This window comes from Oikopleura dioica, chromosome PAR (genome assembly GCF_907165135.1).
Source record: "Oikopleura dioica chromosome PAR, OKI2018_I68_1.0, whole genome shotgun sequence".
Classification (NCBI taxonomy): domain Eukaryota; kingdom Metazoa; phylum Chordata; class Appendicularia; order Copelata; family Oikopleuridae; genus Oikopleura; species Oikopleura dioica.
This window is the reverse complement of record NC_137293.1, coordinates 1,858,801-1,886,398: the sequence shown is the minus strand read 5'-3', so window position 1 is coordinate 1,886,398 and position 27,598 is coordinate 1,858,801. Positions and strand designations below refer to the sequence as shown.

Sequence of the window (27,598 nt, the reverse complement as noted above, 5' to 3'; positions counted from 1 at the left end):
CTATAGTCGGGTGCATAATAATAGCATTTATCTGCTCGTCCAGTGGGAGAACTTTTCACTGGTCAAAAGAATGAGTACATAGTAAATCAGGAAGCGAGAGTGTCTTACTTTCGACCTTTTTCAGATAACGACAACGGGAAAAATCTTGGTGTCTTTTTCTTTATGACGAATTTCAATATAATGGGTTCCGATCGACGAACCAAAGTGAAAAACAAAGAACCCACTTAATTAATAGAATCATTCGATTAAGGGGACCCTACTTTTTCTTTAGACGATTCTTAACAAATATTGGACGCTCGCCATTTTCTTTGACTTTCAGCAAATTTCCGATTGCATCGACCAAATAGTGCTCGCCATTGAGAAAGGTTGCTCCAATTGACTTGTAAGTTTTTATTGATCCGATTTTATAAATTAAGAGTTAAATCAACAATAACGTTCGTAAGTAAGAAATAAATCTGGAATGCTAATCGGCTCAAAATTTCCATTGAAATCAGAAAACGCCAATTTTCGAAATTTTATTGCTTCATTATTTCGCTCTTCCCAACGAGCTGTAATTAAGCTAATGTCACCAGTTGAATTACGTATTGAATCTTTAATAGCATCAGGTATTGATTCTGAAGCCTTTGAATTTAAATCGAAAACAGGAGTCATTGTCTGCCGCGATTTGATCTTTTCACATTCATAATAAGGACAAGGACAACCGCTGCGGCAGTACTTTTGAGTCGGACAAATGTCTCCAGCCGCTTTTGAAATTCTAGTCAGTTCAAAACAAATCGATTCACAAGGCGAAATTGGTCTCGCTTTGGTTGATTCCAGAACGAGCGTTGTCGAGCAAAGATGGCGGCAGGTATTCTTGTCGTAAAACTGTTTCTTTTGACAGCGGCGGAGATTGATTTGGTTCTCTTCTTTTGAGAAAACGAGGGGAGCAGCTTCGAGTTGTTGAACTGGTGAGATTGGCTCAGGAAGAATGAACTCTTCGGTTTCGTGGCACTGTTTCATCAAATGGCCACAATAATCCATTGTCGCGGTCCGGACGCACTTCTTGTAGTTTCGATGACAGGTCGAAGTCAGAAAGGTCGTAACGCCACGAGATTCTTTTAATGACTGGAAATTCGCTTTTGAAAATATTTTTTAATTAAAAATAAGAATAAAAAGAGCACTTATGAGAATGATTGTGGTCCAGAAAATTGAACCAAGTGTGAGATAACTGCCTAGCTGATTATTCGTAGCGTTTCCGTGTTTTGCAAGGCTCGTTTTCGCTGTCACTTTTTTCTTCCATGTTTTCTCCTTTTCAGAATTCTTTAAATCATACACTTGAGTGCGAATGCTTCGAGTTGACAGCACTTCTTCGGGCAACAAGTAAACTTTTCTCCCCTTTTTTCTCAAAGTCCCAATGCAGTCGCAATCGAGACACTTTGTTTCTGTCAATTCTTTCGACACCCAAACTTACATACCTGAATTCTGGTCGAAATTTTAATCGAACTCGGAATCTTCTCGTTTTCCTCTTCGATAATCATTGCGAGGGATCTTTGAAAAAAAAAATCTTTTTGTAAAGTACGGTAAGGAAGCTCTTTTATGACAATCCTCATCATGACTTCTCCTCCGACACTTCGACATTTCAGAGTGCTTGCTTGTTTCTTTTTTAATGCCATGTTTGCAGGTTCTTGTAGCAAAGCGTTCTTGTTGAAAGCAATGATCTTGATGCAAAGAAAATGTCTCTTTTTAGGCGAATTTCTGGAATTTCAATGACACGAATCCCAGCAAAACTGGTCGAAGAAAATGCTCCACGAAAACATTCAACAAGATTTTGACGCAATGTTCATTAATCCATTGTTAAATCAATCCTTCAACAACTTTATTCAATGAACAAGAAAAATAAATGTCGAGCGGTCAGAAATTTCAACATCTTTACCAGACAGTGTTAGCATGAATCTAAAGCTCTCATCTGTCTGAGTAAAGTTTTTGACATTCCACTTTTTTTTTTGCTTCTCTTATTTTCCCCTATTGTTTTCTCTGATCAAATATTTTTTAAAAATCCGACTTCAATATCGGTTCTAAACCAGACTTAAATTTTTTTAAATATGAAAGTCGAAGAAAAAGAGACAAAAAGAGTGGTAGAATGAGAAGAGCGCGAGAGTTGTGTGTGAGAGGGCCGAGTTAGTATTAGATCCGGGAACCGATGACGTCATCGCCTCCGCCGCCGCAAAGTTGGAGCACCGGCACAAAAGAGCCACACCAACCACCGCCACCACCAGCTTCATCGCGACATAAGGTCACCGCGCCGCCAAACGCCAGTGAACTGTTATTTACAAATTCAACCTAAAATTGTAAACTCGCCATTTTCTCCAACTTCAATGTCCAAAATTCTTACAAAAAATACCCTTTCAAAGTCCGACAATTTATTTATTTCAAACGAAAAAAGCAAAAAAATCATCAACAAAGTCTCAAATTTCGTCTTCTGAAGCTGTCGACAAGAATCCATTCGATAAATCTAGCCGGCCCAACTACCCGACAGTAGAGCATACCTCCAAGTCGATCTAAAAAAATCCCATCTATTTCTAGAGCAAAAAATTGTCTTACCAAGATTTTCTTCGGGAGTATTTGTTTCGTCGGTATAAAACCGATTCGGTTCCATTTCGAGTTTTCCATCCTTGTACTCGTATTTCATCGGAGAGTTCAGCCAGAAGATCCCGAATGTATCTCGTTCAGGAACAAGCTTGTGCTGGCATCCATATTGTGCGTATTTTTCCAAGTGTTGAGCGCCATTTTTCGATTCAGCCAAAGTCTGGAGCGCTTGAGCTTCGAAGAGTTGAATGATTTCGTCGCAGGTATCTAGAATAAATGAAAAATGGGTGGGAGAAATTTGTTACCTTCAGGGACGGACTCCCAGTCGGAGATGCCGGCAGCGCGGGCGATGAACTTTCGGTTTTTGAATTTGAAGACGAGGTCGATGCTCGAAGCGTTTCCGAGGGTTCCTGGTGGAGGGAAGGTGTAACCAGGGTGCGGTTGATGGTAATCGTGACTTTATTGAGTTTTTTCTATGGGTCAGCTTTTTTTATATCACACATTTTTATTAGCTATGAATTCAGAATTTATGAATTATAAAAAAAAAAATTTATATGAAGCAAAACTAGAATGTATTATGGTTTTTGAATCATAAACTTATCCTGTAAGATTCGATGATCATTGCATCATTTTGCTCATCATATCTGACTTTTGGTTTTGAATTTGCGATGTCTTCGTAATCACTTCCTTCTCCATCACCTACTCCATACTCTGGTCGCCACTAAAACACGAGATCATCTCATATCTGAGTTTCTATAGCGATACCTCGTGCTCAACAACACAAGATCGTCCAGGAATGGATTCAATCGCATCCTCGCAAAACATTTTTTGTATTTGAGGATTGAGCGGAACTTCGATTTGAGATTGATCTGGGTTATCTAGATCGCCTTCGAGAGTTGTAAATCTTCGTTCCATCGCCAGCTCATTCCTCAAAAGAAAATTTATGAAAAGGCAAAAGTTTGTTCTCACATGATAGGTCGAATTTCAGCATCAAAGTAGCTCTGCTCGAGTTCCAGTCGATCTTGCAAGTTGAACAGGAAAAACATAAAATACTAAAAATACACACAAAGTCTTCGTTGATTGAAAACCTCTCTCAATTTTCCATGAACGGTTGATTCAGTATTCGACGTTTCAAAAATCTCAATATCGTCCATCACAAAGTTCATTCCCTCGCCAAAATGTCTGTGCCGTCCGCCAAAAGTGATCCCGAACCAGCTGTCTGGAACTGCTTGAGTGAAGTTCCACGCTCTCGCAGCAGAAGCCACCGTGAATTTGCCATCATACTGGCCGACACAGTAGAATTTTCTAACGCCCTCCAAGTAGTCGGTCTTCAGGACTCCTTGTTCAAATCGTTCAAGAGGAACGGTCATGTGACCCATGTAGAAAATACCGGCAAGGTCCAGGAGCTCAGCGTAAACTGGATATTCGAGTAACATTTGATCGAGAACTCGACAAAGATCTCCATGGCTGAAATTGGCTCTAGAATCGAAAGTTTTTCGCGCCTCGATAGATTTATTCTGTTTTAGCGATTCTAGAGCCCTTGGCAGAAAATGTGTCGTTCGTAGTCAAACTCAGCCTCTTCCAATCGAGTAAACGAAGCAAGAATCGTCTGGAAAAGCGCGTTCGAGTCCACACCGCTAGACTGATAGACCCCGTAAGGTGTTTCCGCCGCTTTTGCAATCTGAACTCCATCAACCGGCTTATTGAAGACATCCACGTGAACGCTGTAGCTTCCTTGTTGATATCGCTCTCCATCGACCTCCCCAGTCAGGAACAGCATGTGTTTTTGCTCTACCTGCGCGCATATCAGCGGCAAAAAGAAAAGGAAAGGATTCATGTTGAAATAAACTGATTTTGCAAGAGAGTAGACCGTGGTTTTTATGAGACATGTTCGAGCTCACATTTGCACATCGTTACTTGCAACTGAGGTCGAAAAGAAACTTGAATGAACTTTGCAATAATTTTCAATGAAATACAATATTTTATAAGAAAAAGACTCGTTACGCACCTTTGTATTTGCAAGGTCAAGAGCATACTTGTCCTCCGTCATCCATCATTTGTAAAAGAGATCGATGCGCCCTTAGGGAGTTGGCCTTGTAATCGTCGTTTTGGTGAGTCTTCTGTTTTGAGCAATGCTCATACGCTTTTAAATACGCATATTTGTAATTTAAATTCTTCTTTAATCCGACAGATGGATGGAGACAGATAGGTCTTGACAAATGGCAAGAGAAGGGTCAGAGTAAAGAGAGAAAGAAACAGAACGAGGCGGAGAAGAGGAGAAATAAGACGGACAGCGATCGAAGATTTTTAGGCATTTGAAGAAATGAGTGACGCTGAAGAAAGGACATGAGAACGAGGTGAGCTTGGAGCCTTCTGAAATCAAGGAAGACGAGATTTGATACAATCATCAATGCAAAGAATGTTGGTTCGATCGAAAAAAGGGTTAAGGGTGTCAACATCGATATTTTTTAAAGAAAATAATAACAAGAAATCATGCTTATGATCCCTTTTCCTCAATTCTATCGGTAAATTTCAGCTATTAGATTTATTTGCGTTGATTATTTAATCGCATTTTTCAAACCGTTCTGTTTCCCCACACCTTCTTTTGTTTTAACAGTATCTTTCACTTCCCCAGTGGTTTTAATTGTCAGAGCACTGACAGTAATCACATCTCAATTTTCAAAGAGAATAGAAAATGATGAGAAGAGTAGTAAAAAGTGAGTGTGTTTGTATTTGGCAGCTGCTAATTTTTCGAGGAAATTCGTGCTTTTTGATGACTATTTGTCCAAATAATTGGTAAAACATTGTTCTCCATTTTTGGGTGAGAAGAAAAGAGAATATACAATAAACAAAAGGTCAACGAAAAAAACTCTGAGATGCTTTGAGTTTAACTCACTGACTTTTTTTGATTATTTGTGGCCTTATCCTAAAGATAAACAGATAAAATAGACACTTAGACGATTTCAAGGGGCAACTGGTGTTCTTGAGAAATCGAGGGCTTCTGAAAAGTGAAAATAGAAAGACAGAGAAAAAGTCAGCTTTTGAAGGTAAAATAAACAGAGATCGAGAATCATTTGAACTTGAAGTTTTATGAGGATTTATAACGAGCACGCGCGCGTTTTTTAACTTCTGCTATCGATTTTTCCTATTATAATTTAATAAAAATAGAGACTTTCTTACAAAACTAGCATATTGATACCCTTATATTGTCAACATAAAGCTAAGATGCAAGAAAAGATCCTTCGAAGTCTGTTTTTTGACCTTTCCATCAAAAAATTCAATAAATTTCGCATTTTGGAATGAAGAAATCATCAGAAAATAATTATATATATCAAAATTTTGCGTGACATACGCCGGAGCATGCGAAAACATATCGTGTCATTTCGCCTCTGGACACGAATGCCCGCTTCTCCTCGGATAATCTTGCAATCGATCTCGATCCCCTTAATTGTTTTTCAATAATCTCCAAAAAACCTGCCCCCATTTCCCGCAGTTCTTGCTCCAAAATTAAAACTTGCCCTTTTTTTTAATCTGAAATAAATTATTCTCAAGAGACGAAAATCGAGAGATAGATGAAAATAGAACGAAAAGAAGGTATCATCGAATAACTGTAGTATTACTGTAACTAAAGATTTTAATCTAAAAGGAGATAATCGAGGATCAGTGAGACACGGACAGAGATCTTATTGTCTTATTTTTTGTTTCAGGAAAAAATGAAAAAGAGAATATGCACGAAGTAAAAACTCAACGAAAAGATGATACGCTGGCGTTCATACAGAGGTTCAAGGAGGAAGCTCTTATTCCCATGAAGGTAAATTTCAGATAGAAGCATTGATTTCTGAAAAAAATTTGCGCTTTCGAGGGTGATTTTTTCGAAAAAATATCAGTCAAAAAGACCGCTAATTTTCATCATAGGAAGACATCGCCGACTGGATATCCCTCCTCCTTGCTCCTCAAAAAACCTCGCCAGAAGAACTCCTTTCCGCCCTATGCACTGGAGTTCTTGCATGTCAAATCGCTCGAAAACTCTCCTCCCAAGTCAATCTCGACTTCGCCGCGCCGAAGGTCAACGAAAAGGCAAAAGTAGGAACGTTCTTTGCCCGAGACAATGCTGCAAATTTCCTGACTTGGTGCAGAAAACTCGGAGTTAGCGAAAGTCTCTTGTTTGAATCTGATGGCATGTGCTCGAATGAAGTCTCGCAGCAAACGCCGAGGCAGGTTTTGCTTTGTTTTTTGGATGTTGCAAGGATTTTTGGAAGGAGAGCGGACTACAAGGGTGCTTTGCCGGATTTGGTGAAATTTGAACAGGTAATTATTTGCTACAGTGTGCCGACCAAAGATTTTTAGCATTTTCTAGTAATAATCGATTTTGAAACTCTATAGAAAATTCATAAAATTTTTTTAAATTCGAATGCTTATGATTCTCGAAAATTCGAGAAAGAAATTTATTCAAAAGCAGCTGGGTAAACTTCTCGGACGAGAGCTTCAGCTTCGGACTTGTTCAAAGTGCCGGAGTTGTCAGCATCGTACTTCTTGAAGAAGGTTTCGACCTGAGCTTCGGTGTAGTCGAATCCGAGAGCCTTGACGATTTGCTGGGCCTCAGCAAGATCTAGGGAAGAAATAGAGAATAGAAAAGAAGCTTTTTTTACCGATGGTTCCAGAGCCGTCCTTGTCAGCCTGGGCAAAAGCGGTCTCGAACTTGTTTGGCATCTTTTTTCAAAAAATCCTTTTTTTTCGACTGTAAAAGTGAAGTGCACTTATTTCCGTGAGTTTTATACCCTATCACCGGCTGTTTATTTTGTCCGATCAGCGACAGAATATTCCGTCCGGGCCATGATTTTGTGTACACTATCATGGAAAAGTTTTTCCGGTTGTTTGCTTCTCTTGAAATTGAATAAATCTCAGAAAAAGAAACAACATCGGGTTGCGAAGTTCAAAGTTGCCCTTTGTCATCATTTGGACCCGAGTCTAACCTCGAGTTTTTAGGAAATTGACAACGCTTCCGTCAGCTCTTCCGATACAGTCACTTCTTGTGGTCGAGCATCAGCTCCTCCAGTTATCAGAACTCCGACAACCACTCCCAGTCGGCCTGGCTCCTCCAAAACCACACCTAGCAGCGTCACACCTCGAAGAAACTCAAAAGCAACGACGGGCATATCCGGCCCGTCCCCAAGAACTTCAAAGACTGCTCGACCAAAAACGGCAACTCCGAAGTCGGCGTTGAAAACAAAGCTAGACACGAGTATCGATGAAGTTGTCCAAAGCGAGCCATTTTACGGAGGCCCGGAAATTCAACGAGTTTCAGAGGGAAAGTAAGTTGAAGTTGCAAAATAGAGTCTTTCATGATTTCGAAATCTAGATACCGTATCGATGGCAAGCTGGTGTTTATCAGAATGCTGAAGGACAAGCACGTCATGGTGCGAGTCGGCGGCGGGTGGGACACGCTCGCCAATTATTTGCTCAAGCACGACTGTCAGAATATGATCCGTTTGCCGACTCCTACCAGGTTCGTTATCATTTCTCCCAAAAACCCCTCTCTCTCTAACCGGAATTCAGGCTTTCCAAGCAAATAACACCTGTTCGGTAAGACACAAATAAATCAAAAATTGGTGATTCATTTCTTTTTTATTCCATCAAAAAAATCATAGATAGAGGAGAATCTCCCAAAAATTAGACTTGATTTTTTCTTGTTCTGGATTCTCAGTTCGGTCAAATCTAATTGTGTTCTTTCTAGGCTGGAGCAGAAAGATGGAGGGTATTTGTTCCCGATTTCGCCAAGGTATAAATCTGGATCGCCGAGTCCTCTCAAACCGAGAAAGCAAAGCGTAAGCAATAAAACCACTCCTAAGGTAGGGCTTAATGGATCTCTCCCCTTTCAACTGTGTTTCTAGAGCAAAGAAAAAGTGTAAGAAATCTTCAAAGTTTCAAAGTAAATTGTACTTCATCCTTTCAAAGAAAAAAGTCTTCAAAGTTCTGTCTTATCATTCAATTTACAATTTTTCGAGGATTAATAAATCCTTCCATCAAAAAATATTTGTTTCATATATTTCAAATTATCTCAGAAGGCAGACAATTTTTCTTCTGACAAGCTTTTCTTGGGTTGCATTTTATTTTATGGTGATATTGCCAATTGTTTCATTCGATCTGATGTTGAAGCACAGTTGATTTCAGTAACAGATTGGGAATTTTTTGGAATGAGAGTGATAGTATATGCCTGTGGAAAGATATACCACTTGAAGAGGTCATATTGAACTCGTCCGTTTTTGAAAGATTTTTCATCAAAGTACGCATTGCGCATGGGTATTCGAATCACTAGAAAGAGATCTTTTTACAATTGTTTCGAATTCGGCAACCTGGAAGGTCATAGGATAATTGATTATTTTGAAGGACATATTCGTTTTTTTCGATTCGGTCCATCGTCATTTGGTGATAATGCGGTTTTCCATTGCGAAATTCGTGATCAGGGTGCGAAATAATCGCAGCAGTTACAGTAACTGGTCGCGTTAATTGGAAAGATGGGCCAAGATAAACTTAAAATATTAAAATTGAGTATTATCTCTTATTTATTCTTTAAACATTTTTCGACCCTGCAGGCTGATTCACGAGGTATACCATACTCGCCATTCGGTTCGCCAAGAAGTCTGACAATATCCCATCCACTTTCCATCAAATACGTTTTTTGGCACAGTCTCTTCAGTAGAGTCTCGATATCATTAAATTGCGACTTTTGTTCTTCGACTCTAGGGTTCAAATTGAGTCCAGCCATACTACGTGGATAGACTATCATCGTCAGTGTTGATAGAATATTTTCAGGTGAATAGGAATTGTAACTATCCACAAACTTGAGGTCCCTTTCAATCGCGTATCGAAGAAGGATCGTCACAGAAATTGGAACACATAATTTACTCTCTTTTTGGTCGAGGATATTTTTCGTCAGATTGTGCATATTTTGACCGGTGCATTTCGTTAGAATTTGTTTCAAGGTTGACATTTGAACGGATCGAGTCAATAACGGGTCGTTAAACCACGGTGATGTTAACGCAAGTGGGATGTGTATAATTTTTGTGACTCTTCGACGAATTTCTATGTTTTTTCTTCTAATCTCATTTATATAATAGCCATTGTTTGCCTTAAGGATATAGCCGTTCTCAAGGCACTTTCGTAGCGCCGAAATGGGGCGATAAATTTTTTTCATTTCAAGACAGGTCCTACCTAAAATTATGTCTTGAATTCGATTCTGATGTTTTTTTAAAATTTTTTCTAAGAAAATTTCTCTCTGGAGCGATTTGATATCTTACGATCACTTTTTCTCGAAATTTTTTTATTATATTGCTAAAACTAAACCGTGTATTATTATAAATAACTGCTAATCTATCTTCCTAGGGCCTCAAAATTTCAAAACTCGAGCAAATTTTAATTCTAGCGTCTTCTTCTTTTTGGCATTTCTTTTTCATCAATGCTGCGTTCAGGGCGCTCGGCCAATCAGCGCGCTCTTTCACATGCGCGCCTCACCGCGCGATGGAGGAGGGCGCCCAGCGCAGCAAACCAGAGCGCTGTCTGACGCTTCGGCTTACTCAAGTAAGCCTCATAAAAATGGCTATAGAATCATAAATAATTGGAATCTATTAAATTTTAGACCCTAGGAATGTAGATAAAGGTCCAAATTTTTAATTTATCAAAAAAACTCGGCCGATTTAATGGAAAATTCTCGAGAAAAAGTGATCGTAAGATTTAAAATTGCTCTAGAGAGAAATTTTTCCATTAAAAAATTAAAAAGAACACGAGAATCGGGTTTCTCAGGCAATTTTAGGTAGGGTTCTTTTTGAAATGAAAAAAATTTATCGTCCCCTTTTGGCGCTACGAAAGTGCCTTGAGAACGGCTATATCCTTAAAAACAAATGAAAAAGTTTGGTTTACAGTGCAAACTTTACACCTAATGCTAATTTCTCTTAAATAATATAACCTTTATATGATTATCAATGAATTGTCTTCCTCTTTCATCAATCGGATAATATAATAAAAACCAAGCTGTCGACCAAGAACAGAAAAAATAATACCAAATATTCGTAACATTATAACCATTTCCATTATTCAATTGAGCCTGATAACAGAATCCCGGAGTGCCAGCGACTATTAAAAATAGTTTAATCATTTTATGGTTAACTTACAAAGTGCGTTATTGTTTCGATATTTTGACCCTCGTCTGGTGTATCCCATTCGCCTGAATCCTTCGTTCCCAGTTGTCTCGTATACGAGGCCGAAATCAATTATTCGGGGAATTCCATCAAGCATAAGAACATTGTCCAATTTGAGATCATAGTGATTAATTCCAATTTTCTGCAAATAATTCTTTCCATCAAAAAATCCAGATGCAATCTTATTACGCTCATCAATACATAGTCTGTTTTCTTTCAGAAGAAACCTCAAGTTAACACTAGCTCTTTCCATAATTGTGATCCACCCAACACAATCTTCTTGTTGCGCATCTGCTTCATGAAAAAGTTCTATATTTGCAAAATGTCGTATAATATTTTGATGACGTGGAATCGAGATGGCAGTCCTGCTTTTATCGTTTTTTTCTGCGGACGGAAAATCTACTAATGCTTAGAAACAAATAATATAAAATCTCGAACCGTTGGAGAGATGCATTTTAAAGGTAATCCTTCTCCAGTCGAATTCATCCGTGAACAGAAATGGATCAAATGCATGGACTCTCACTGCTGTGTCAAGACCATCAAAATTTTCAGCAACAATCATCGCCTCTCCTCCTGTTGAAATTTCAACGAAATCACTTTTGTTCTGCCAATCTCCCTCTTCTTTCTTTATTTTCCACCGATTGATTTTTTTGTTCCTAAGGGATGGATAACAATTCACGATCATTTGATGATATCCATTTATTTTTTGTTTGTCATCATATGTCCCCGTTTTATCCATCAATATAGTTTTTTTCACGTCAAATAAATAGCAAAGAGCATTTTCAAACTTGCAATATTGCCAGAGAAAAGCATTATCATGATTATCAAAATCCATTCTTTCTACGGCCAAGATCAATCTACATTTTTGCGTTCTCGTTGTTGTTCTTTTCAGTTTCGGAAGAAAATCAATAAGCCATCTTTCTATTGTATCTCTTTTCAGGTCGGATGGATTACAGTCTCTTACGAGATTCCGCATAAGGTTCTAGAAGATTTTTTTGAAGATCTGTATCTTTAATACTCTCGAATAAGAACTGAACTCAGAATCTCACGAGTTACTTCCTCCCGTTGGTATTTGCGCTGGAATTGTTAAATACCGCTATAAGCTTGTATCTGCACTTTTAAAAATGATGCAAGGTGATGACAAAAATCCTGAGAACCATTTCGATTTCTTATTTACTTATTCATTTATTTAAAGATTGCAACTGTCATTGAGAGCCCAGTGGATCAATTTTTTGCTAAAATTTCAAGAGTCTAGTTTCTGGAGGTTTTCGGTTTCTTCGTTGTTCTCAGCAGATTGTCGTTTCAAGTCTTCTTTGATCATCATTGTCAAAAGCAGTCCCAAAACCAGGCAGCCTATCATCGCTAGGTTTGCATTTCTTCCGCCGTTCTCCTCCTATTGTCGAATTTACAGTCAGATTTGGATGAAAACAAGGAAATGACTTACATTGTTCACCAATGATTGGCAAATGAAAGTGACGGAAAAGCCGAAGAACTGAGCAGCGCAGTTGAGAAGTCCAGAACTCGTCGCTAAAAAGATATTCTCGATCAAAATACCACAGCTATCATTTACCTTCCGATTCTGGGTAAGTCAATTCAGCCCCGAATTCGAACCCAATCGGCAAATATCCAGTCATGAAAAAGCCCAAAACGCTGATGAACAAAAAGTCCCACAGTATGCTCGCTTGAGAGACGGTCATACTGAAAAGCACCATAAACACTAGCGTGAGGCCATAGCAGAGGAGCGTCGTCAATTTGAACTTCTTGAACTTGTCGAGGATGACGCCACCGAGGATAGAGCCAGCAAGGCCAGCGACGACCATCATTGTTCCCATGAAGCCAATTTGGGTGTCCAGAGAGGCTAGAAATTGCTCGTCGTAGATTTCGGGAGAGAAGGTTGGTTTGATGATCTAAATGAGATCTTGTTTATTATCATGCCAACAAGATTTGGAACCTGATTGAGAAGCGTCGAAATCGCGTAATAAACACCAACATTCAACCCATAAGAGACTGTCAGCAACACAAAGGCTTTGTCTTTCATCAATCTGACCAAAGACTGCCCATAAATTTTAAACGAATCCATGACACTTTCTTTCGCCAACTCGTCAGTTTTTAATTCCGATCGACGAAGGGAAGCACGGTTGGCGAATTTCTTCGGCTTATCAGCAAAGGTAAGGCAAACGAGGATGAAGAGGAGGAGGGTTATTGCACCAAGTCCGTAATATAAAATTCTTTTAAAATGTTGAATATTCTAGTAAAAATCTCTAAAAACGATAAATGAGTCATGAAAGTATATAACAAGCGTCTTCAGGACATATTTTCATCGGCATATGAGCTTCATAAATTATCTAAGGTAATAACCCCCATAAATATTTGAAAAAGAAAGACTTTTTATTCTACTTCAACATTTCCTAAGTTGCTCCTTCACTTCGACCTTCGCCAACTGTGTCGTGTTAACTCCCCAGCTTTCCTCATCACTCCAATCACCAGGATAGCCTCCGGAGAAAGTAGAGTTATCAACTTTAGGATCAACCATTACATCTTCAAATATCTTCAAGGGCCCCTTCACGATCAGCGGAGGAATACAGAAACCAAGTGCGACTCCAAGTTGATTTCCGAAAACTCCAAGTGATGTTGCAGTAGAAACTTGATTCGCTGGAAACCAAACGGAGGCAATTTTCGGTGGAAGCTCGAGAATAAGGCACTAGAATCGAGTCTGGCAGTGTTCCATACAGATGTTCGTCCTACCTGGGCACAGGCAGCAATTGTCTGCCCGATGAAGCAGATCCAAAATGAGTCTGGCCCGAGACCGAGGCATTTTATCAGTGCTCCCAGCGCATTCATTCCGGACCCGACGAGAGCGATGTTTTTCAGCCCTGTGTTGTCTACCAGCCAAGTGGCGGGGAAGACGAGAGGAATGAACGTAGCCATGTAGATTGTAGATGTCCATGTGACGTAATTGGGACTGATTCTGAAAGACAAAATGCGAAAGAAATATGAGTAAAAGTTTCAGGTAGGAATCGTACATATTGTGACACAAGCGTTGAGGAGATTTTTTCGTATTGTTGCCGATTTTAAAAATCAAATTCAAAGAAATTTTCTCCTGTTTATGGTTTTTTTTCTGATTAAAAAGTTAACGTTCAATATCATTTCATATTCTTACCCGTAATATTCAGTAAAGATGCCTGGTAAAATCGCAAACTCAATCCATTGAAACGCGCTCGTCAGCGAATAACAGGAAAAAATCAAGATAATCAGCCATCTTCGCGAACTCGAAGAAATCTCTGGACTTTCTTCTGCTTCATTCTTTGTTCCCATCCTTGATTATAAATAAGTTTATTCTCTTCTGGACAGGAAAGGGGTTTATTCAAGAGGAAGTATAATTTAGATTCTTGCGAAGATTACGTTATTATTGATTTACGCAAGTTTCACGTATTTACTTTGGAATTTTGAACTAAAACATGGGCGGAAGATGGTGGTTGAAATTGCGCCAAAATGGCTCTTGGCTCTAGAAAGCCTAATCAACAAGGTCATCAGGCAAAAGTAAAAACTTGCCTTTGATCTTTTTTATTAATTCTTTAATTTTCTCTCTTTTAATTTTCTCCTGATTTCTTCTTTTCGGTCATCTCTCAAGTTTAAAAAAAGCTACTCAATCAACAAAAATCCAGCCGTGTTCCGGGATGTCTCGAGTAAATTGAACGGTTTCCAACCAATAGACTCTACTTTATGTAACGGCTGTCTTCACCCTTGTCTAATTGGAGCAACTAAACTGCGCGCCCTGCTCTCACAGGGGCTCCTCTGGGGAGATGAAAGATAAAACGAGCTTTTTGCTGCTTCGGGATCAACCAAAATCCCTCTTCGCCTTTCCAAAACCACTCGACAAAGTGGCAACGTAGGAATTTTCAATTTGTCTTAGTTAAATATTAATTTCAAAGACAAATTCTTCTTCTAATATTACTTTTATTCCTTTCTGAATATTCTACTGTAGTTTTACTGGTAAAAGACCACAATTTTGTTTTTATCTTGTGATGTTTAATGATAATCATTAACAAAACTGGTGATTTTACTCTTTTATCACAAAAATGACATATTCTATCCATCCCCATTCATCGTCAATCAGAAGACTCTGCTTTGTCTGACATTTGTTGGCTGGCTGCCCAAGACTTGGCCAGACATAAGCACCTGGGAACGCTTTTCGACCGCTTATGCGAAAAACGTTCACGTGCGGCTCTAGAAGCATACAATGAATAGGGCGCATTCAAAAAATTTTCACAAGAAAACGAACAAATCTCATTCTGCGCAATTTGTTTCCTGATTGAATTTTCCTCCTGTCAGCATTTGTGCAAATTGGCGGCGAGTAGAACTTCCAAAATTCTAGGTTATTTTTGAGAGATGTTTCAAGTGCGTGCTCAAAAGCCATTTGACCTTTTTTGCCAACTCAGCGCTTTCTTTCCGATCAAAGCTCTTTAAAATCATCGAATAGAGACGACAACTCTTGTTAGTGTCAGGCCAAAATATCAAGAGTGATGGTATCAAAAGTTGCAGTGTTCTAGCACCGGGCGAGTCTTGCCGCGGGCCCATAAACTGTGTATAGAACATTCAAAAGACATCGAACTTGCTTGCATCTTGAAAAAACAGAAACTAAAAAAGAGAAAAACAAAAAAAGGACAAAAATGGGATCAGAAAATGTTGGGAATTCGCAAATTATAATTGTTATAACGATTCTAGTGTTCGTTCTCATTTTCACTCAGACTAGCTCAAACAAGGAATGGGTAAACAAATGATAAGCCATCCCAATAAGGCCCTAACCCTAACCCTAACCAAGCTTTGGTAACCCAAATCCAAGCCAAACCTCACCTCAAAATACATCCACAATGCTTCAAACATCAACGAATTTCTCCTCAAAAACATCGAATCGTACCAACCAAGTCATGGATACACCCCGAAGAAAGGACTCCACATTCCAGAAATTTATCTGAATAGACAAGATACAAGTTGCCCCCTTGCGCAAAATGAAAAAGGAAGAATTGACAAAATGCCGAATTTAATTGCAGTCGGATTTGGAAAATGCGGCACCGGATCCTTGAGCTTTTTGGACTGTCATTCTCAAATTGGTATGTTGAAACGTAATTTTTAGATTACGAATCTGTGGAACATAGGTTTAACCACAGAACTTCTAACGGAATGTTTTCTTTGTGGCTTATCATGTCGAAAACTTAAACAAAGTTGATTCTTTAGTCTTTCGATTCGTAGAACCAGCATTTTCCTGGCTAATGTACAATGCTAAGAAAAAGAAGAAACCGACAACGGAACAAGCACTAGCTGCTTACAATCTTCCAAAAGCTCATGAGTCGGAGATCCTTGTCGAAAAATCGCCTGGGTACATGAATGGAAAAACGGACAAAATGCTCAAAAGATACGAAGCAATGAAGTATTTCTCCCCAAGAGTCAAGATTTTAGTGCTTCTCTGCGATCCGATGCATCGACTTTGGTCGCATTTGAAAATGCACGGCAAGGAAGAATATTATCTCGACTTCGCGGAAATGGCGAATGAGAAATGGATGCCGGCCATGCAAAATTTCACTTACGACGAGAGGCATAACATCCTCGATCTCCCTGTCTTTGCAGCGGATTTGAAAAATATTGGGAAAAATTCGAGTGAATACATGAAAAAAGTCCTCCTTATGGGCTTATACTACTCCCGACTGAGCGTTCTTTTGAAAGCTTTCGGAAAAGATCGAGTGCTTCTTTTGGATGGAGATAATCTTATTTCTGACCCCGGGGAGGAATTCGGGTTGGTGGAAGAATTTGTTGGGGTCGATAAAGAATTGACGTTCGAATTTGCGACGCGTTATCCATATCCATGCTTGGATGAGCCAGGTTTGTTTATGTTTATAAACTTACTTACTTTACTTTTGACATGCTTTTTTGTTGGCTACAAGTTGTAACTCTTACGATGCGAAGTTTCGTGTCATGTCAAAGTGGATTATACTCTATAATTTATAGATTAACCCTAGCTCAAGCGAATCTTCTTAAAATATTTTCTAGTGCCAATGTGTCTACCATCTAGCAAAGGAACCAGTCATGGTAGCACCAAACAACCCAACTCCACCCTCCTCTTCAATTTCTACCAAAAAGAAATGCAAATGCTCAAATCTTTACTGAAAACATTTCCCGACTACGATCCTGATTCGAATCGATTTCAATGGCTTCATAAATATGATTTATAATTGATTTGCTGTACAAATGTAAAGCTCTGTAAATAGATTTTTATTTTCAGGAGTTTTTTTTCTTCAGTTGGTAATTATTGAAGCACGGGATCGTTGATTCGAATATGAGTCTATGGAAGAGAGTGTTCCTATCGTCAATTTTCGACGGTCCTTTGTTTCATCAGAGATCGATCTGAAGCAAGTTCTGTCAAAACAAGATCTAAAATTTAGGATTACCTAGCCCGAGATTGTCTCCTCATTGCGTTCAAGTTCGAAGAGTCCCTGTGCTTGTCAATAAGATACTTGATCATAAGCACGATTGCCCCACAAATTGCAAAGCCAAACAATGATCCAACAACTCCAACGACTATGTATTGCTTCATTTGCGCCTAAAATCGGGTAAAAGGATGAAAAAGTCAATGACGAAAAACTTGAATTCTCGCAATCATCTCTTCATCAATTTGTTCCGGGGGAAAGAAGGCGGCACAGCAAGAAGAAACCATCGAGCATTTCATCTTTGCGTTCTTGGGCATTTCAAGTTGACGATGAGAGTTGATTACATAATTGCAGATCGTGCAGATTCTCTCATCGCAAATTTCCGCCAAAATCGGGTCAAAGGAAAACGCTAATAAAATCGGGGAAAATTTCATTATTTCGTCTGTATCATTGATTTTCGTCGTTTCGTTAAATAAAAGTGCTCTCTACTGCTGCGAAACACTGGAATTTCCATTTATGTTGAATGATCTAGGACACTCATAGTCAACGAAAAAAGAATCCGAAGGGAAATTATGTAAATAAACCTTCAATATATTCCTTTTTTGGTTCTTCGAAACATGTTTATTGACGATTTCAGTTGGTAACACAGTAGCCAGTACAGTAAACCATTCCACGGGCACCATAGATGTGTGCACCGTAGGCGTAGTAGGCGACATCGGGGTTCCAGTTGGTGACGACGAGGTTGTATCGGCCGCTAAGAGGGTTGAAAAGGGTTGGAAAAGGCGGGTAAGGGGTTTACCTGGAGTTGGAGCAGAATCGTTGCCCTCGGTCGGAAATGCAGTTTCGCACGCAATCTGGCTTGTCGTTGGAGTAAGTGCACATGTATGCGCAATCATCGCACTAGGAATAAGATGATGAATTATTATCAAAATAACGAAGGATTACCTGTTGCTCGAAGTAATATCTCGCCACGGCGGTATTTGATTTTGGCCCGCAGACGGCAACAAGTTTGTTCCAGCTGTCTTCAACGTTGTATGTCTTCCAGGCGGCGTAGCCTTTGTAGTCGTCAGTGGTGATGCAGGAATAGGCGTTGCCAGTGTTTCGAAGGATTCGATCGTGCATCTCCTCGGCGCATTTGACCATCGACCAGTTGTACCAGCCGCAGTCGGAGAGAACTGATTTCATGATGATTTCAGGATCAGTGCTGCCGCTGCCGCCACCACCACCGGAGCCGTTGCAAAAGTCCTCACACCACTGAGGATCGCCAACGCAGCTGCAGCCGCCGTTTCCACCGCCATCTCCGCCACCAGAGCCGGAGCAGAAGTCGGCGCACCAATCAGGATCTCCGATGCAGGAGCAAGATCGCTCGCCGTTAGTTTTGATCCCGGTTTGGAAACCAGTGGCTTGTTCGGTGTCTAAGACCCTTGATATCTGACAAAAAGTATAAAACAGTAGACATTTCCTTCAAGACCAAGGGCAGAAGCGAAAATTCCTACCAAAAGTTTCATAATACAAGTCTCTTGTGAGAACCACCACACCCGATTTTTGTTTTTCTATCAAAAACAGATGGTGATTTCTCAGGTTTCTAGTGCTTGTCATCAGACATTCCCAGAAAAGCAAGTTTATTTTTGTTTTTAATGTATGTAAAACCATTTATTGAGATATTCAGAAGCAGCTCTTATCTCAGAGCATCCTTATTTGTACAGAAATCAGTGTCAATTCTAGGAAGTTTTTATAGTCTAAACTTCCGTTAGAGTCGCGTGATAAGTTTCATCAAGCCATTCAGATTCTTTGTCAAAACTTTCAGCCAATATCGTCGAGTCAGAATAGCACTCCGAAGCAGAGCAGCATTGGCGACAGGTTGAAATACCAAAGGTGCTTTCAGGGCGACACGATCTGCCGTAGACACTAAAAGGTTTAATAAGTCAGGAACTATAATTTTGGTGAAGGCAAATCAAAATTTCTCTTACCTTCCATTCATGGTATTTTGCTTGAAGTTTGCATGGCAAGCCCTTGTCTGTTTGCATCCAACATGAAGTTCGGTCACAATTCCGAAAAAGCGCCGCTCTGTGATCTGACAACTGTTTGCCGAGGAGAAATGGTCCGAACCCAAGTCTTCTTTTTGCCTTGGACACGTGACCATTTCCCCGTGGGTTCGGCAATCGAGATACATATCCCCAGTCGAGTCCTAGAGAAATAATAAGCTATTGAAATCATCAAAGTAGTGTTACCTTTTCCCAGTAGCTTCGAGAACAAGTCCAACAAGAAAACTCTTCCTCGTTCTTCAATTGAGCCTGGAAGTAGCTTTGGTAGTTATTCTGATTCTTTTGATTGTAGTTTCCAATGACTTGATTCTTGTTGCTCTTTTTGTTCTTATTCTTCTTCCCTCTTTCTTGCTCAAAATCTTCCTTTGAGCTTCCAAAGAGACCAAAACCGCCATTTGCATTCTGCGAGTTTCCGGCGGCCAAAAATGCGAATTGATCGGAGAATGTGACTTTTTTGGTCGGGATGGTTGTGGAAGTCGTCGTTGTTGTGGACGTTGTTGTGACGATTTCCGTTGTTGTTGGCTCTTCTGTAGTAGTTGTTGTGGAGGTGGTTGTCGTTGTGGATGTTGTTGTAACTGTTGAGTATAATTTAGTTTTTAGAATTTTTCTCAGAAAAAAATGAAAAAAAAATTTTTTTTTCAGCAAAAAATACTTTTTTGAAAAAAATGAATCTTTCTTACCCTTGGTAGTTTCAGTTGTAGTAGGCTTCTTTGTGGGCTTCTTTGTCGGTTTCTTTGTCGGCTTCTTTGTCGGCTTTTTCGTCGGCTTTCTTAATGGCTTTCTGACAGGTTTTTTCGCCCTTCCGAATTCATCAAGAATCGCCGCGGCGGCTTGCCCATCTTCATAAGAGTACCCTCCCGTCTCGAAAGAAAAAGTTCCTACCAGATCTTCTCCCGTCATTCCGGAGCCTTCGAATTCGAACTTCTGCTTCTCTTGTGCTTCCTTTATCTCTTCCTCTGTAAACTGAAGGCCTGATGTTGAAACTCTGCTTCTAGGGTTGATATATTCGTATTCGTAGATTTCACCGGAACCATCGTATTCGTAATAATAATCCTGAGCTTTTGCCAATATCGGAATTATCGTCAAAAGCTTCATTTTCGAGAAAATTTCAAAAGCTTGATTTTTCTCTTCGTTAAAAAATAAAAGTGAAAGTGAAGACGAAATCGAGAGCGTCTAAGAAACCACCGGCGCATCATTTTCTTTGAACAATTTTTCAAAATATTTAGAATGAAATTATTAAACATCATACGTTTAGTGTGGATTCTGAATTCGAGGGAAGAGCGGAATTCAGAAAGAAAATAAAGTTTTATGGCCGGTTGGGAAGACGAATATTTATGGGCAATTATCCCCATTTTCAGGAAAGCAAATTAGCCCCAAAAAGGCTTGATTAGGCTTCAAGTTATCGGGGAAACAAAGAGCAAAGAAACAAAAAAGTCAAAGGATGAATATTGTGACCAAACCGTTTTCGAAGAACTTTAGAGATGATAGAAGGCCAAGGCGGGGCTCTAGAATACGAATTCAATAAGGAACCAGAAATTTTGTCCAGCAGTATAAGATCAGAATTTTTGCCAATTCTAGAAGATGGAGAAAATTTAGTATTCTACCAAACTGTTTTAAATCATCCGTTTTACTAAAATAATCTATATTTTCTTGAGTGAAATTATTCCTGGCATCATCTTGAAAGTCAACTTTTCTGCGTTTTGTCTCATAAATTGCTAAGTGACCAAATGACAGCTCCGACAAAACTAAACTTTCAAAGAACTCATTATACTCAAAATAAAGAAATCATCATGTGGAATATGAAGCATTTTTCTAGGGCGGCTACAGAGGATAGGTGTTACAGAGGCCCTGAGCAGTGTTTTAATCCGCGAAACTGCCAAGGCGGACATACGAGATATTATTCTAGAGCCGCGATTCGCAAGGAAAGTGGTTACCGAATCGTCGGCGGGATTAAGAAGACGAAAATACCAGGTTTGAAAAAACTGTTAATTCCCAGCCAAGGCAGTTTTTTCTACGTTCAAACTCATCAAAATTTCAAACCACCGTTCATCGAAAACCTTTTCACCCAGTTGTCAGCTCAAGAGCCCACTTTTTATTTTGAATTTTTAACCCTGATCTCCCTTTGATCCCACGCAGGGAAAACAAGATTATCACTTTTTTCCACGCCAGTTAAAAAAAAATCGTCAATTTAAAAATAATGACAAAAACGCCGAAAAATAGGATCAGTCAAATTCAGAGAAATGTCGAAGATGTAGCAAACAAAACTCTCCCGATCGTATGGAATCATTTTCGTTGATGATTTTTATTCAGGTTTGAAACAGAGTATCTGCGGCTGCCCCGGACCGTCGCAATTTTCGCTTGCAGTTGTTACTCTTCTCTTCATTTTGTCATGCGTCTCGCTCGTTTATACGATTCTGGAAAGGGGATTCAAAGAGAAAACAACATTAGAGAAACCTTAATATTCAATAATTTTATTTTGTATAGTTTTTTACGGGAATTGGTTAAATTGAAAGGATTTTCGAAAGTTCTAGCTTTCTCTTGATGTCATTACTTACCTAAGTAGCTCGGATAATCTGATAAGAAAAATATGTGAACCTCTATAAGATCGTCTGCCCTGGAATGAAGTCATATTATTTCGCCGAAACAAACTGTACTGTCATGGAGTCTCGTATAAATGGAGAAGTCTTATGTCCAGGAAAGGGCCCTGACAAAACTCAATCAAACTCCTTAGAGAACCATCATCATGGCCAAATGAGTGACAAATGTCCTTCACCGAGGTTGTATCAGGAAGGGTTAATATTTTCAACGCAAGGAATTCCCAATAAAAGTCGTTTTAAATCCTAAAAGCACTTTGAAATGTCTTGAAATCGTGGTAGCTGTCGAGCCGAATTACGGAGAACAGCCTTATTACCTGCTCCATCCGAACGAGTATTCATTTGTTACTGACATTCTCAGCTGTAGTTATCATCCGCCAGAATGCGCTTGCAACAACACCATCATCAATTTATCAGGTAAAATTTATCCTGAAAAGATTTCATTCAAGTCTCATTTAGTTGATTTCTACAAACTCGAGTGGGGACGCCCCGGTCAGCAATTTCCATGCTTTCAGTCTACAGAGGTAACTTTTTAAAATCCAATTCAATCCATGTCTTTTTTCAATTGATTCAAAGAACCCACTTCACGTGGCAAAAGACCGCGCCATCAAAACTTCTCAAATGGTCCACGCCACACTTTGGCCAGCTCTTGGAATTTCGACCGCGTTTATTGGATGCACGATTTTCTGGTTCTTCAATAATGGCAAAACTCAACGATTATTCATTTACAATTCCTTTGCGCAAAATTGATTGAAATAAAGTGAATTAAACATGTTTTTCACAAAAATAGCAAAACAGCGATAAAATAAGACAGAGTTAAAATTTTCGCGGACGAAAAAGCTCTAATTCCATCCAATTCCATGATTTGATCCATGTTCATTTTTGTTGGCAAAGTTGCTTTTCCGGAGTAGTTGAACATATCGGCTCCTGTTTTGTATCTTTCGATCGCCATCAAACCCCTTTAATCATTTTTATCCGCCTCATTGAAGTCCTTACTTTGAATATTTTCCTTCGACTTCAACACCCACCGCGTGCTCCCACGATTCTTGTGCCACTTCTGGCTCTGTCCAAAGAACTGCGGCGATCAAATCACAAAGAGGCCAGCCGCTTTCGGAATCGAACTCGCATCTTTTCTCGCGCTCACCGAAATACCTTTCTGCGTCGAGTTTTGATATTTCTTTCAGAAACTCGTTTTTCATGTTTTCCCAGAAAGAGATGGGAACGGGATTCGAAAAGGCTAGTTCCATTGTGACTATTTTTGGAGTCAGTTTTGGAAGAAAGCTTACAAGGGACGAAAGTAAAAGAGAAGATAAATGCCCAAAATATTCTTCCCCTTTTCCTTGAAATGACTTTTTCCGCTGCTCGATAATCGAACCAAAAATTGTACTCAGCCGCTTGCCCAGGTGAGTTGCCAGTTCCATACAAATTGCCACCCATAATAGTCAGTTCTCTCACTCTTTCAGGTATCTTTGAGTCAATTTCTAGCGCCGAGGCAATATTCGACAGTGGCCCAAGTGCTAAAATCGCCAAATCTCCCACTTCCCGTGAAAAATGAACAATTGCTTCGGCAGAAGACTTGTCTGTTCTAATCTCTGGATGTTTTCCTTGTTCAATGTCTTCTTTGAAAATAACGGGCTCGAGGTCTTGTCGATCGCCGAAACCGTCTTTTCCAAACCAATCATCGCTGGAAGTGTTTTTGTCTGCACCAAGGTAGATCGGCGGGACAGGATCTACTCCGTGGCTTTTGAAAAGTCGAAGAGCATTTGCTGCACTTTGCGAGGTCTTTGTGTTTCCGTCGACAATCGTCACTGCAACAATTTCAACCGTCGAGTTCAAATACAGAAGATACTGAAGAGCAAGTCCATCGTCGATTCCTGGGTCGCAATCAACTAGGACTTTTCTCTTTTCTTGCGAAAAACCAAGCTGCAAGAATAAAAAGAATAGAAGCATCTTGCCTCATTATTTTCTGCATTTTCAAGACATGTCCAAAAAAGAAATCTGAAGAGCAAATATTTACTCTAACAAGGAAATAAAACAAAACAAAAATACACTTGAATTATGCTCGAAAAACATCAAGTCCCCTGACATAAATGGGAAGTTTTTATTGAAAAGGTTGCATGCATAGATTTCTCTAAACAGAATCAGCAAAAGTTTGATAATAAAAGTTTCTTACAGAATTTAGCGGATCATCAAATACAAACGCGTTCAGATCTCCGCTAGAATACGCTCCACTGACATCGTACGTGCCTTCGTTTATCTAAGCTTGAGTTATTAATATAAGAAAATCTAAAATTATCAGTTAAAACCGAGTCTTAGGTTCTTATTGAAAACTCAAATCTGTGTGCCGTCAAAGTAATAAATAAATCGCAATGTCGATGGAGATCCATCAACTTGCCTGACTTCGAGGGAATAAGTGTTCCATTCACCAACTGTACATGTTTGCCAGAACCAATTTCTAAATTTGGCAGCATTAAGGTCGTTGACGCTGACTTCAAACCATCCTTCCCATGGTGATGCAACGATTGTAAACTGTCGATTACCCACATTTGTGGAAGAATCATATGGTCCAGAATCACTAGTAAGGTGGAGAACGATTTTCCATTCGTTAATTTCAGTGCAGTAAACCTCTGCAGAGACCTTGTAATTAAGAGCAGCGCTTACAACTGTCTTCTCATTTCCGACCATTGTTTTATTTTCGCAGCTATCGACTATTGTGATACAATTTTCCAGAGACGCGCAGGGATCAGTTGATGTATCGCAGAGACTTGATTTTGTTTTTGTGGTTTTTATCGCTTTCCATATAAAAGAACACTCATTAGTTTTGAAAAATCAAAATGTGACGAAAAATTTCATTACATTTCAAAATTTCCTCGACGCTAAAAGCAGTCGCAATTTTTGGACTCGTTGAAAAACGTCTGAATCTAAAAGAATCCGAAGACAGCAAATTTCCGCCCAATTTTTTCCCATTTTCTGTAACTACCCCATTCTCGAGCATGAGAACTTTGTTTAGATTTGAAGTTTTTTATCGAAAAAAGTCATTTTTTTGATCAATCTTTCCCTGTTAATTCGTCGAAGGTAACATTACAGTCGACGAGTTCTTTGATAAACAGACCATCATCTGTTATATTCTTGATTGAGACATCGACATAGGAACCAAGTGTTTCTCCTCCTTATTCATTTATTGTAAAGAATTTCGATTTTGGCAAAACCTTGAATATCTAGCGTGACATTCTGGTCGATCATGGGGATCTTCCCTGCAATACTGGATCCTCTAAGTAAAAAAGGCACTTTTTCATCTTTGACCTCGATGCTTGTTTCGCAGAAGACTTTTTCTAATCGTTGCACAATCAACGAAGTATTATCGATAGAAATTGACTCGACCACGAGTGCCGTAAAATTCACTTGATTATAGGTTATTAATACTACTCGACTTTTAGTTCGCTACCTGAGGTGTCAGTAGAAAAGTCATCAAAACATGTTGAATATTGAAGAGTTCGAGGTGGATAAAGCGCACAATCATTTGATACAGTATTATTATGATCATTCCTTATTAGAAAAAGATTTTTGAGATCTTGATCAATCGAATTGCCAGAGGACTCATGACAGGCAGTGTCCTAAAATGTAGAATCAACGCAATTCCGAAAACTCGCAAAACAAATTGTCGACAAAAAGATCACTTTTTCAGTTCTACCCTGAAAATCTCGATCTAATAAATATATCTTGCAGTTAATCCTTACCAATTGGTAACATTTGTTATTAATGCTCCAGTGTCTTGACAATCGACATTAAATAGAGAACATGTGCTTGCTATCGTTTTAAAAAATAGAAAAAGGATAAGCATTTGAGTATTTTCTCTCCAGCGTCTGCTGAGTTTCTACGCATGTTCATTTCTTTCGACAGGTGATCGGAATCGTTAGTCTTGGAGCAATTATTACGATGGAAACTTATAATTAAATCGTTTAAACGTAAACTCTAGCCTTTTCAAATTAGCTGACTAATTTGATGCTATTTCATGCATATTAACTGCGTTGCTTTGCGATAAAAATGAAAAAAAAAATGAACGCATGGATCAAAATGTTCGTAAAAACATTTGTGGCATAGAGGAAATTAAATTATTTATTTCTTTTGGCCAAAGCCTTTGACATCTTGCCATGATAAAGGTTTTTCAACAGCGACAGGATAATGCGCATGAAGCTTTTTAGGGTTAATTCCAGTTTCTAAATGCTGCTGCAGATAAGGATATTTGACATGAGTTGGTTTTGTCCATTGATTTCCCCGTTGAGCTAAGAAGAGAGATTAACTGGCCCAGGGCCTTCGAAGAAGGAAGAAGTACCTATGTTCATGAAACGGTCCTCAAAAGTAACATCAGGCCCGAGTGCCAAGTCATGAGTGAGTCGCTTTGATTCATAGGTTCTTTCTTCTACGCTTCTTGGTCGCTGGAATGACACTCTTGGAGCAACGTTTTGTCTGACAGCCTAGAGATAAGATGGCATTTAATTGAAGACAAGTGCCTTTTAGTACCTCTCTTTTGTTTCTGACAAGCCACATTTCGTTTCGAGCCTCCCTCCAGAGCTCCTTGAGCGTCCTCTCTCGATCCTTTGCTGTGATCTTTGGTGGCAAAATATGCTTTCCTCCAGTGTAATCGCCTGGCACCTTGTTCCACTTGCCAAGATACGGGACTTTGTAATTCAATCGAGCGAGAGTAAAACGCATTCTTTCAACTTTCGATTTCTAAAAAGAAAAACTCTGACTTTTGATTCTATAAAAACGTGAACTTCTTGAAAAAGTTAAATAAGTGTTTTTTGTTCTTCGTAAAGAGCATCCTTCGTGATGTGTTTCTATAAATGATTCTTCATCGAAAATGCGAGTGTGTTCGTTAAATGGTGTTCTAGCTCCGTCAAGGCTAGAATATCAAGTTTTATGGGTGAACAAGCAGGTTTTTCTTACCAATTTTGCTTGTTTTCGTCAACTTTTTCGGGTATCATCAGCTGTACGGGTTTCTTTATCCTTCAATCGTCGGCTTTTGTTTGGCTTTTTTCTATTTTCCAGTGGAAAATTTCCACAGTAAGACTGAGAGAAAAAACGTAAGTAAGCCCATTCCGATAGATCTTTTCAGAAAGTTTCTTCCCATGTTTTGGATTTTCGAAGAAACGCAGCTCATCTTGAAACCAATAACCTATTAAAGCGAGCCGAGTTTCTGGAGGGTAGCGATTCATCTCATCGAACAAGGGATGACGTTGTCGGGATTGAGGTTGCTCTTGAAAGACGTGATGGCGAGGGTACAGCTCCTGGTAGTCTTTGATTTCGACCCCGTAAACTGGTCCGTATAAATCGACAATGGCGTGGTAGTTGCTGCGCGCGTTCAACAAAGGAAGCCGGAATGTGAAGAACTCGTCGTTGTAGAAAAAACCAATTTCAGAGCGGCGAACCTGGATGCCGATGACGTCGAACTCTCGAACGCAACGTAATATCTCTTGAGCTTGTGGGAATCGCCTTGTTCTATCCACATTTCCACCTACAGTTAGGCCGTCAACTGTTAAAGGATCAGCAAAATTAGTTCGAATGTTTCAAAGGCTTTGAATCAAAGCATTTTTGCTCATTCGTGTAAACATGATCCTTTCCTGACAAAACAACAGAATTTTTGGCCAATGATGCACTAGGTACTCTTGAAGCCTCTTCCAGATCGCCAAAGACAACACCTATTTCTATTGAACCTGTCCATGATGATAGAACTCGATTAACTTGGACGGCAAAAATACGATTTCCAATTTGCTCTT

The 27,598-nt window shown here is 39.4% G+C and overlaps 9 protein-coding genes and 2 long non-coding RNA genes across 13 annotated transcripts; 3 read left to right on the top strand and 8 right to left on the bottom strand.

The window, feature by feature from the left end:
• Positions 1-376: 376 nt before the first annotated feature.
• LOC145704238 (uncharacterized) lies at positions 377-1,563 on the bottom strand. The gene is made up of 3 exons (XM_081781682.1): positions 1,455-1,563; positions 1,161-1,413; positions 377-1,115 (listed from the first exon to the last, which is right to left on the bottom strand). Exons 1-3 carry the CDS (start codon positions 1,515-1,517, stop codon positions 424-426), a joined length of 1,008 nt encoding a protein of 335 aa, XP_081637808.1. The 5' UTR covers positions 1,518-1,563; the 3' UTR covers positions 377-423.
• An 835-nt stretch (positions 1,564-2,398) lies between these two features.
• Positions 2,399-4,345, bottom strand: LOC145701125 (uncharacterized). The gene is made up of 9 exons (XM_081778353.1): positions 4,104-4,345; positions 3,654-4,044; positions 3,535-3,617; positions 3,331-3,493; positions 3,163-3,286; positions 3,065-3,077; positions 2,871-3,022; positions 2,581-2,832; positions 2,399-2,537 (listed from the first exon to the last, which is right to left on the bottom strand). The coding sequence occupies exons 1-9, from the start codon at positions 4,343-4,345 to the stop codon at positions 2,434-2,436; spliced, it is 1,524 nt and encodes a 507-aa protein (XP_081634479.1). The 3' UTR covers positions 2,399-2,433.
• Positions 4,346-4,702: 357 nt separating this feature from the next.
• LOC145701013 (growth arrest-specific protein 2-like) lies at positions 4,703-8,594 on the top strand. Of its 3 annotated transcripts, none has more exons than XM_081778238.1 (8): positions 4,703-4,922; positions 6,273-6,376; positions 6,481-6,873; positions 7,552-7,877; positions 7,925-8,071; positions 8,122-8,148; positions 8,300-8,414; positions 8,457-8,594. In XM_081778238.1, the coding sequence occupies exons 2-8, from the start codon at positions 6,293-6,295 to the stop codon at positions 8,472-8,474; spliced, it is 1,110 nt and encodes a 369-aa protein (XP_081634364.1). In that variant the 5' UTR covers positions 4,703-4,922; positions 6,273-6,292; the 3' UTR covers positions 8,475-8,594. The 3 variants fall into 3 exon arrangements, with proteins under 3 accessions (XP_081634364.1, XP_081634366.1, XP_081634365.1); XM_081778239.1 differs by lacking the exon at positions 4,703-4,922 and adding an exon at positions 5,351-5,612; XM_081778240.1 differs by lacking the exon at positions 8,122-8,148.
• Positions 7,002-7,333, bottom strand: LOC145704155 (uncharacterized). Its single transcript, XR_014134429.1, has 2 exons — positions 7,215-7,333; positions 7,002-7,174 (listed from the first exon to the last, which is right to left on the bottom strand). It is a non-coding gene; the product is annotated as an uncharacterized LOC145704155 (long non-coding RNA).
• An 81-nt stretch (positions 8,595-8,675) lies between the features above and the next one.
• LOC145703194 (uncharacterized) lies at positions 8,676-11,767 on the bottom strand. The gene is made up of 6 exons (XM_081780519.1): positions 11,199-11,767; positions 10,734-11,159; positions 10,529-10,695; positions 9,142-9,694; positions 8,919-9,095; positions 8,676-8,877 (listed from the first exon to the last, which is right to left on the bottom strand). Exons 1-6 carry the CDS (start codon positions 11,734-11,736, stop codon positions 8,678-8,680), a joined length of 2,061 nt encoding a protein of 686 aa, XP_081636645.1. The 5' UTR covers positions 11,737-11,767; the 3' UTR covers positions 8,676-8,677.
• Positions 11,768-11,981: 214 nt separating this feature from the next.
• LOC145701124 (choline/ethanolamine transporter flvcr2a-like) lies at positions 11,982-14,075 on the bottom strand. The gene is made up of 7 exons (XM_081778351.1): positions 13,921-14,075; positions 13,506-13,728; positions 13,192-13,461; positions 12,712-13,008; positions 12,331-12,667; positions 12,205-12,287; positions 11,982-12,153 (listed from the first exon to the last, which is right to left on the bottom strand). The coding sequence occupies exons 1-7, from the start codon at positions 14,073-14,075 to the stop codon at positions 12,004-12,006; spliced, it is 1,515 nt and encodes a 504-aa protein (XP_081634477.1). The 3' UTR covers positions 11,982-12,003.
• A 1,355-nt stretch (positions 14,076-15,430) lies between these two features.
• LOC145701123 (heparan sulfate glucosamine 3-O-sulfotransferase 6-like) lies at positions 15,431-17,039 on the top strand. The gene is made up of 4 exons (XM_081778350.1): positions 15,431-15,529; positions 15,604-15,871; positions 15,996-16,637; positions 16,806-17,039. Exons 1-4 carry the CDS (start codon positions 15,431-15,433, stop codon positions 16,985-16,987), a joined length of 1,191 nt encoding a protein of 396 aa, XP_081634476.1. The 3' UTR covers positions 16,988-17,039.
• A 753-nt stretch (positions 17,040-17,792) lies between these two features.
• Positions 17,793-18,690, bottom strand: LOC145701122 (uncharacterized). The gene is made up of 4 exons (XM_081778349.1): positions 18,679-18,690; positions 18,128-18,613; positions 17,982-18,082; positions 17,793-17,936 (listed from the first exon to the last, which is right to left on the bottom strand). Exons 1-4 carry the CDS (start codon positions 18,688-18,690, stop codon positions 17,816-17,818), a joined length of 720 nt encoding a protein of 239 aa, XP_081634475.1. The 3' UTR covers positions 17,793-17,815.
• A 148-nt stretch (positions 18,691-18,838) lies between these two features.
• On the bottom strand, positions 18,839-20,408 carry LOC145703571 (uncharacterized). The gene is made up of 4 exons (XM_081780948.1): positions 19,908-20,408; positions 19,414-19,802; positions 19,153-19,370; positions 18,839-19,090 (listed from the first exon to the last, which is right to left on the bottom strand). Exons 1-4 carry the CDS (start codon positions 20,320-20,322, stop codon positions 18,922-18,924), a joined length of 1,191 nt encoding a protein of 396 aa, XP_081637074.1. The 5' UTR covers positions 20,323-20,408; the 3' UTR covers positions 18,839-18,921.
• Positions 20,409-21,824: 1,416 nt separating this feature from the next.
• Positions 21,825-22,556, top strand: LOC145704742 (uncharacterized). Its single transcript, XR_014134491.1, has 3 exons — positions 21,825-22,238; positions 22,281-22,345; positions 22,398-22,556. It is a non-coding gene; the product is annotated as an uncharacterized LOC145704742 (long non-coding RNA).
• A 3,373-nt stretch (positions 22,557-25,929) lies between these two features.
• On the bottom strand, positions 25,930-26,558 carry LOC145703569 (uncharacterized). Its single transcript, XM_081780946.1, has 3 exons — positions 26,343-26,558; positions 26,155-26,296; positions 25,930-26,104 (listed from the first exon to the last, which is right to left on the bottom strand). The coding sequence occupies exons 1-3, from the start codon at positions 26,532-26,534 to the stop codon at positions 25,938-25,940; spliced, it is 501 nt and encodes a 166-aa protein (XP_081637072.1). The 5' UTR covers positions 26,535-26,558; the 3' UTR covers positions 25,930-25,937.
• Positions 26,559-27,598: the final 1,040 nt, after the last annotated feature.